At 43.5% G+C, this 9,636-nt stretch overlaps 1 protein-coding gene across 1 annotated transcript; it reads left to right on the top strand.

Moving 5' to 3' along the window:
* The first annotated feature begins 7,403 nt into the window (after nucleotides 1-7,403).
* Nucleotides 7,404-9,338, top strand: LOC130116106 (succinate receptor 1-like). The gene is made up of 2 exons (XM_056284051.1): nucleotides 7,404-7,539; nucleotides 8,103-9,338. Exons 1-2 carry the CDS (start codon nucleotides 7,537-7,539, stop codon nucleotides 9,051-9,053), a joined length of 954 nt encoding a protein of 317 aa, XP_056140026.1. The 5' UTR covers nucleotides 7,404-7,536; the 3' UTR covers nucleotides 9,054-9,338.
* Nucleotides 9,339-9,636: the final 298 nt, after the last annotated feature.

Raw genomic sequence — 9,636 nt, 5'->3', positions numbered from 1 at the left:
GGTGTGTGTTTGTTGGGGGGGGGGAGCAGAGAGACGGAGAAACTGTTACGGGGTGAGTTCTGTAACTAACGTTACGGCACGCTTTCCTACCAGCCGAGGGGGAGTTATGGCACCTGGCATGCTCCTCTTACCTTAGAAACGCGGTCTTGACTCCTCCATGCTCCTCTTTGTGTCGTTGGAGAGCGAGTTTCGTGCTGTGCTTCGAGAGAGTGAAGGCTGCGTCGGAAGCGCGCATGTTGCGCAGCGGACTTTTTTTTAATCGGCTGGCCGATAAAAATATGCCGATAACGATGCTATGAAAAATGACGAATACCTAAGCCACGGCCGATTATCGGCCGATCCCTAGTTTTACCCATGTCACATCCTAACCGCCGACATCCAAAACCGAACGGCTCCCTGTCACTGAGCAAAACTGGATGGTACAGATGCATGGGTGGCCATCCTCAGCTGGCGCAACACACCCACGGGGGGGGGGGGTTACACAGCAGCCCAGCCCAATGCTTAATGTCACGTAGGCTCGAAACCTCTCTGCCAGTCATCCAAAGGAGTTGAATCAAGTGCAACTGGACTTGGTATATACCCGTGAAGACGTTTCGCCTCTCATCCGAGAGGCTTCCTCAGTTCGGGCCTTTCTGACTAGACCAAGCTAGTCTGACTGGCTGCTGATGAGACTCAGATATCTCTGCCAGTCGCCGACAGCTTCCTCTACCACATGTAGTGGTCGGAGTCACAGAGAAGTTGCAGTGGAAACGGCGGATGGCAAAATCAGCCTATCTGCCAGGAACCTCCCAGCGCCGAATGTGGGAGATCATATAAGAATGAGACCTCTACCTGGTGATCGCACGGGACGAAGGCCTCTGGACCAATGCCTCCAGAAAGTCCCTCCTCCTTCATTCGTGGTGGATGCTGATGGCACACTCTACACATGCAACCGTGGAGATTTAGGTGTAGCAGAGCGCTCAGCCCCAACACAGGAGTTGGGAGTGCCTGAGCAGAGCAATCCTGGACAGGGACATGTCACCGGAAAGACCGCCTCAGCCGAGACAAGGAATGTCTCAGGTCAGGGTGAACCGGGTGAGGTGGAACCTCCTCACACGCCAAGTGCACCAGTGCACCAGCAAGTTAAAAGAAGCTATTTACATTCAGTATTTGTTTACATTATGTTCCAAAGCTAAAGGAAAGGAGATTGTATATGTTACAGGCACATGTCAATGCTGAGTCTTTAGTGACACCTACTGGTGAAGAATGTAACCAGGTTACCATGCCAATATCCGGTATGTGGGGACGGACTTCCGGGGATTCAATAAGAAAAACTACGAGATTCATTTTGGAAAAAAAAATGTCTGTTCATTCTGCAGTTCAGATATTGAAACCTCGGAGCATATGTTCTACGCATGTTGTCACTCCCAACTATTCTGGAAACAAATGGAAGAATGGTTTAAACCAAAGAACCTATCTCGTCGAACTCAAATCCCATGTGGATGTAATGTGTGGACTGGTGATGGAAGAGAAAAGAGAAAATCTGCTGATGAACACAATTCTCACAATGGCAAAAAATAACATAAACAAATCTAAATGTAAGAAAACCCCCACCCATTTTCACTCTTTTTGTAATGCATTTAGACTGTATTGTAAGTCCCTGAAATGTAGGAATTTAAACTGCAAAAGAACTGCTGAAATGTGCACAATCTTGCAAATAGACCCTGAATGTATCAACCTTTAATTCATATTGAAGACCAAATTATGTGGATTTATCATCTTGGCTTTATTGTTTGTGTGGTATTGTTTGATTTACATATTTTAATTCAGTTTTGTTTTTAAGAATTTGATTGTGGATGTTTTTTTCCTCTTCATTTGTCTATGTTTGTTTTGTCTTACTCAGACACATGCCAAAAAAGTTTTATACCATTGCTGACTTGCCTTGTTTGTAAAAATATTGTTCAATGAAAAAATAAACTACGAGTTGAAACACAGACCTGCTGTTGTTAGCGCTAGCTCAGCCTCATCGCCAGATGTGTTCGTCTCTGTTTACTGGCACAGGAAGGCTCGCAAGAGCAAGTCACCAGTCGTGTGGCCTGGTCTCCAGTCACCTCTCCCAACTGCAAACTGGTTTTCACCCCTCACCAGCCCTGTTGGTAGTCCTACCGGCTAGCGTGCATCTTCCACTCCTGTCAACAGAATAAAGCAACGTATGCTAGTGATAGGGGGTTCCATTACCCGCAAGTTTGAAGCATTATTGGCCTGTGCAGTTAATATTGGCACAGATTGTAATTGCTACTTGCCACAGTGGTCCGTCCACTGTAGCTGCATTTGGCCAGCAGCTGCCTGAAGTCTTGGCTCCTTTCACTAGTGACTTAAATGTGGCCCTCTCTAGTCTCCTCGATTCAGTTGCACCTCTCACTACCAGAGCTAGGCGACTAAAGAGGCCTACACCCTGGTTAAACGACCAGACGAGCTCTTAAGCGAGCCTTCAGGAGACTGGAACGTAAATGACAAAAATCAAAATTGGAAGTTTTTTACCCATCTTGGCATGAGTGTTTATTGAAGTACAAGTGTGTTTTGTCTATTGCAAAAGCAGCATATCTCTCTCACTTAATCAATATTAATAAACATAACCCCAGATTTCTCTTTGACACTGTATCTAAACTTACTAAAAAGCAGCCGTCTATTAGCTGCTCACCATTCACGGCCCATGTGTTTCTAGACCTTTTCTGCAATAAGGTTGATGAGATCATAAACAAAATTAGTTCTTCAACTCCAGCTACTCCTGCAGGTCCTGTCTTACAAAATTCATATCTAAAAAATGAGCCACTGATATTCCCTGTTATTACAGCTTTTGAGACTATCTCTCTTGATATTTTGACTAAGCTCATGTCAGCTTCTAAACAAACTACTTGCCTACTTGACCTTTTACCTGCAAAACTTTTTAAAGACCTCTGGCCTTTCCTGAGACCTACAATGCTAGACATTACTAATTTATGACTTACTGCTGGCACTGTTCCCATCAGTTTGAAGACAGCTGTGGTTAAACTTTACTTAAAAAACCCCACCGTTCAAGGTCTCTTGACAACTATCGACCAGTCTCTAATCTTCAGTTTTTTTTCTAAAGTACTAGAGAGAGTTGTATATCAAAAACTTTCGACCCATACAGAAGAAAATTATCTATATGAACCTTTTCGATCGGCTTACAGGGCCTGTCACTCCACTGAAACTGCTCTGACCAGAGTGGTGAATGATCTTCTACTAGCTATGGACTCTGATTTCACTTCTGTGCTTCTACTACTGGACCTCAGTGCAGCCTTTGAAACCACTGATCACTGTATACTATTAGACAGAATAAACTGTAATTTTGGTGTATTTGGCTTAGCTCTCTCTTGGCTTAAATCCTACTTATCTGGAAGAACACATTGTGTCTGCTATAATAATATTACATCAAAATTCTCTGACGTTAAATATGGTGTGCCTCAGGGCTCAGTTCTTGGCCCTCTACTTTTCTCTCTTCATACTGCACCTCTTGGCCAAATTATACGCAGTCATGGAATAAATTTCCATTGCTATACTGATGATACTCAGCTGTATGCTCCGATAAGGACCGATACTCATACTCAAATGACTAATTTAGAGGCCTGCTTGGAAAAATTGAATGTCACTAAATTTTCTGCTTTTAAATTCATATAAAACTGAGATGCTGGTCACTGGCCCTGCTAGACATAGATACCAATTTGATCAAGTAACAATAACAATCGACAACTTTACGATTTCACAAAGTGTGACAGCCAAAAATCTTGGCGTTATGTTTGATCCCAGCCTTTCCTTTGATAAGCACATTAAATAAATCACCAAGACTGCCTTTTTCACTTATGTAACATAGCTAAAATTCAGTCTTTCCTCATGTCCATGGCTGACGCAGAGACTCTAATGCATGCATTTGTTTCATTCAGACTTGATTACTGTAATGTTCTGTTTTCAGGTCTGCCACATGCTGGTACTAAAAGTCTTCAGATGGCTAAGAATCCTGCAGCTCGAATCCTAACTGTATTAGTTGCCTTTAACTTGAGTGCTTCACAACTTGTACTGTATGGTGGGTCAGTTTCTCACTCAATGAATTTAGCAAGCACTGTTCTGCTGACGAGATTATAGCCTAAATATTAACTATTGCAAACTGTTCTCTTCTCTCATGTCTTTTCTCCTCTCTCTCTGAATGTTTCTTCTCCTTTCTCTCCTTGTGTGAATGGTGTGATGTGAGTCTCCCTTGTGTGCACGTGCAGTCTGTCCTCCTCCCAGGTCTCCATGGTGATGGTGGTCACCAATTGGACACTGCTTGGCATCCCACTCATCACATATTTATTTTATATTTCTTATAAATCCATATAATTTTGTTATCATGCGTTAATGTTATATCCTTCTCTCACTAAGACATGCGACACATTTTTTTTTCTTACATGGTGATGGTGGTCATGTAGCTCGGGTCCTGGGCTGTTCCGGTGGCATCTGGACACTACTTGGCATCCTCCTCATCATATTCTCCATATATTTTATAATTCCATTATAATTCTATCATCCTCTTTCAGTGTTGTATTGTGTAAGTTGTGTAAACACAACATACATTGCATGTTGTCCATCTTGGGAGAGAGATCCCTCCTCTGTTGCTCTCCCTGAGGTTTCTTCCCTTTTTTCCCCTCCCTGTTAAAGGTTTTTTTAGGGAGTTGTTCCTCATCCGATGCGAGGGTCTAAAGACAGGATGTTGCATTGCTGACAGGATGTTGCATTGCTGTAAAGCCCCCTGAAGCAAATGTGTAATTGGTGATAATGGGCTACACAAATAAAAGTGACTTGACTTAAATAAACATGATTTCGGGAAAAGAAACTTTTCAAGAGTAATCTTTTTTAGAAGCACCTGCCGTCTGAACCTGTACCCAAAGACATGACAACAATGGGGTTAATATCTTAAAGACTTTTACAGTTAAAATCAAACTAAAATGAATCTGGGGACGGAGATCATTCAAAAATAACATCTAACACCATGCATGGAGCTCTGTCTTTTTTGGGGGGGGGTTTCCACCAGGGGGCGCCATCAGACAAATTTAGCAATCGGAAAGAGCAACATCATAAAGCATCTTTCTAAAATGGAGATGTAATGTGATTGTCTTTAATTCATCTCATACTTGAAACCACATGCCCTCTCTCCAGAATCTATAACTACCCGAGAAGTCAATATCTCCGACTCTTCCCCCAAGTCTCATTTCAACTGTAAAACTGAGAATACTCTAGTGAAGAGCAATTCTGCACGACGTACTGACTCCATGTGTTAATACTTACTAGAAGGCATAACAACCCGGGCATCTTAGTACATACAGGTCATACGGGGTCGGGCTGAATGCCCGTGAAGCCGGAATTCTGAGCTTTCTCTTGCAACTTCTAACAGCAGCAGCAGCAGCCGCCCTCCAAGGCCCCAGTAGACAAACAAACCCTCAACACATTCAAAATACAGAAACATATCAAAGGGGTATGGCTATTGTGTTCTTATTTCTCGTACTTTCTCTGCAGGGTAAGTTAAGACATGTTCATCTAACCTCACTTTCCTTCATACCGTTTCACAACAGCAGACCGTCCGCTCCCTGTGAGTGAGATCACCGCCGTTAGAGCTCTGTTGCCAAAATATGCCACCAGGTTGGTTGGGTGTGCCGGGCAAGGAGGGAGATACATGTTCTCTGTGTTCTCTGTGTGGAGGAGTCCTGCTGTGGCCAAGTGGTGCAGAGAGAACCCTGCAAAACCAGGCACGTCTTGTGATTTGTTTGTTACCCTTGTCCAGCCTTAACCAATATGCATGCAATAACTAACATTTATCACTTATTGACCCAGAAATACCAGTTTTCCAAACAATTAACAACAGCTCTGTGCACTGTGGATAGTCGGTTCAGTTGTGAAGGAACCATGAGACAAGCTGCTCGCACTAGCGTTAAACTTTTCCTGTGCTGTATTCACCGGCTGAGCGTGCCCACTGATTTCTTCACCAAACTGGGTTGAAATTATTTGAACTCATCATTCTTCATAAGAATAGAGAAGTGGGGAAAAAAAGAGAAGGAACAACAGATTTAGCTATGGGTCATAAGGTTTCTCAACACCGTGAGGAGTCATCATGTGATCTTTTCAAGCAGAATCCACGGTTCACGGTGGATCTCCACCGGCTCGCGAGGCCGCAATTGCAAGCGGTTCTTAGACCATCCACGGCACCATTTCATGTCCGATAACATGCAAAAGACACCAGTGCGTCACACTAATAGAAAAAAAAAGCAAGCGGAATTTTAATTTACATTTTATTCAAACACACATCATCCATAAATTACCCTCTGGTGCATGTTTTATCAAGAGTTTACCATGTCGGTGACACATGCTATGACTCACAGCGTACTGACAGCACCGAGCTTCAGTTTGATTATCCATCTTGTTGTGTACACTCCAACGCCCGCAAAGCAATAGAGATATTAATCACTGTCTTTGCATCCTTGTAATTACCTAAGAGGCCTCATTGTTGCACCACACAGTAGTTCCCCCCCCCCCGCCCCGAGGGAAAAGTACCCTGGTCATAACAGTATTCTTCTCTTCTTCCTACCGCCATAGGAGATGTGAAGGGCAAAAGTACAGACCAACCTGATATAGATTATTTAGGTTAAAAAGCACAACGTTAAAAGAACAGAAGTGTAAGCATGATATTTATGTTATTACTCCGCCTCATCTTTTAAACCATAAAGTTTATTTTCAATGCCTGATGTCATCTTCTACTTTTTTAAACAAACAGAAACCACCGCAGCGCCAGCAGACTGAGGATAACTTAGCAGCTTATAGTTTGGTTTTCACGAGACAAGTTCAGTGTTCATCTTTTTGTCTACGGTGGCGGGTGGCTGGATGGTGTGACCGGTGTATTGTTTTTAATTGAGGTCAGCGTTTTTAACGTTGTGACATATCTGCCTTATACAGTACGCCCTCTAATCCAGGACAATTTTTCTCCTACTGGAGATAAAAAAAAGATTAAAAAGTACATTTGAACCTTGAACCTTTCCAGGGGCCTACTCTGAAATACGTCTAAATCTCACATTGGCATCAAACAAAACTCTGTAACATACGTTGGCTAAAGATGGGATCTTAATTGCAGTTTGTATTTGTTTGCGTTGTCGTCTGGGCAGATACTGGGCTCCGCAACTGGAAGCCATCCCTAGTAATTATAGTGTTGCCAAATATAACATAGCATGACAACACCATCCCTAAGAGCGGCAGTCTTTATTGGTTAACATGGTTGATTATGCAAATGGTGTGTCCATGCACACTTTTCACACGGACGTCTGGGGTTGTAAAGAAGTGAGTGGTCACCGTTGTTGCTCACTTTTCCATTTCCCCGCCAGAAAGAAAGCCAAGAGCCCTCATCATACGGCGTTGGTGGTGTTTACGGTCAACAAGCGTGGGCTTAGTCAGCTGTTGGTGGCCACACGAGAGCCTTCATACTTTTCACCCTCCGCTCAGATACCACTTCATAAAGATATGGTAAGCATTGCCTGTTTTCTGATATCCACTCTATCTGAGGTGTTTTGAGATAGAATTACAAAGAAAGAAGTAATGTTACCGTAGGCTCCATCGGATACGGTATATTTCCTGGTTATCAAGTATCAGTATACACAGAAGAAGAAAATGAATGACTGCAGGAGAAATGGGTATCACTCTGCAATTATAGCTAATCCCAGCTCTTCTCTGTGTGTCTCTCTCTTCTCTTCTCCTCCCCTGTTCTTTCTTCTCTTCTACTTTCCTCTCCTCTCTTCTCTCCGCTCATCTTCTCTCTTCTCCTTTTTTCCTCTTTCTTCTCTTCTATTTTCTTCTCTCCTTTCCTCTTCTCTTCTCTCGTCTTCTCTTTTTTCTTCCTCTTCTTTCTTCTCTCCTCTCTTCTGCTCCTCTTCTCTCCAATCTTCTCTTCTACTTTATTCTCTCCTCCCCTCTCCTCTTCTTTTTCTTCCCTTCTGCTTTCTTCTCTCCTCTTCTCTCTTCTCCGTTTTTCCTCTTCTTTCTTCTCTTCCCTTACATTTTCTTTGACTTCCTTCTTCTCGCCCCTCTAGGTGGTTAATTGCATAGAGATAGATGATGCACTGGAGTTGTACTACCTGTCACCATCCTATATTATCGAGTTCTGCCTTGGTTTCCCTGGCAACCTGTTGGTTGTACTTGGCTACGTGTTTTGTCTGCCGCAGTGGCAGAGCATCAATATCTATCTTTTCAGCCTGGCTGTGTCTGATCTTCTCTTCCTCTGCACATTGCCACGCCTCTCCTACCTGTATGCAAACAAGCAGTCAGAAACAAATCCTTATGCTTGCATAATAAACCGGTACCTTCTGCATGTCAACCTCTACTCCTCCATCCTCTTCATGGTCTGGGTCAGTGTTGATCGCTTCCTGCTCATCAAACACCCAATGAGAGACCACTTCCTGCTGAAACCACGCGCGGCATTGGTGGTGACCGGACTGAGCGAGCTAGCAGTCAACATACTGGTGGCCCCGATGGTAGTTCTGATGGTTCAGGACCTGCAGAGGGGAAACTGGAGTCGCTGCAAGGACTTTGCTAGCCTAGACGGAGACATCGATATACTAAGTTACAGCCTTGGTTTAACTCTGATCGGCTACATCCTCCCTCTGCTGGGACTTTGTCTTGCCTCGTACCAGATCGCACATCTCTTACATGCCCAGGAGCAGGCTCTTCAGCGCAGGACCACTTCCTACACGCGGCCACTTAGGGTTACCAAGGCAGCAGCTGCTATGTTTTTGGTTCTCTACACCCCCTACCATGTGATGAGGAACGTGAGGATAGCATCTGACTATCCCGGGGCAGGGCTGCAGCAGTGTGCTCAGATGTACATTGAGGGGCTGTACATCATAACGCGACCGATTGCATTTTTCCACAGTGTTATCAACCCCGTCTTCTACTTCCTGATGGGTGACCGCTTCAGAGAGCTCCTATTGGCTAAAGTCAGAGGGTTGGTACGGAAGACTGGACTACTGAGGAACCCAGTGTGACGCTTTTAACATGCATACATATGCTCGCACATGCACACACACACTCACACACACTCCTAAAGCACTCCTAAAACATGCAGACACAGTGATACACAGTGATTCACACCTTCACACGTACCGACGCAAACACTTCAACTCTGTCCCTATGAATTATTTATGTATTATTTCTCAGGAAACTAGCTTCCATGTATTGTATGATTTATCATCCTTTTTTACAAAATCATTGTACCGCTGTATTCATAAAACAACTGCAATAAATTTGGGAATTATTACTTCGATCATTAAACTGTCTAGTAGCATCATATTTCTGTGAACATCTACAAGAAACATGCTTCTTCTTTTTTTTACTTTTATTACTGATATAGTCCATCAATAGTGCTGGTCATACTCATGCATGTGACAAAAGCAGTGATGGTGATGAAAAAAATAGCACATTTCTCACATAAATTAAGCAAGGCCGTGTAGAGTTGCTGGAGCTGAGTGGACACTGTGAGAAAGGGAAGAGTTTAGTGTCATGTTGGATGAATTTAAGGTCCAGGGGCAAGCTGATATGTGAGCGCTCCTATTTAAAAAAACAAAACAA

This window comes from Lampris incognitus, chromosome 7 (assembly GCF_029633865.1).
Source record: "Lampris incognitus isolate fLamInc1 chromosome 7, fLamInc1.hap2, whole genome shotgun sequence".
Classification (NCBI taxonomy): domain Eukaryota; kingdom Metazoa; phylum Chordata; class Actinopteri; order Lampriformes; family Lampridae; genus Lampris; species Lampris incognitus.
Note: the sequence above shows the minus strand (reverse complement) of the source record. Positions and strands in the feature narration are given on the sequence as shown.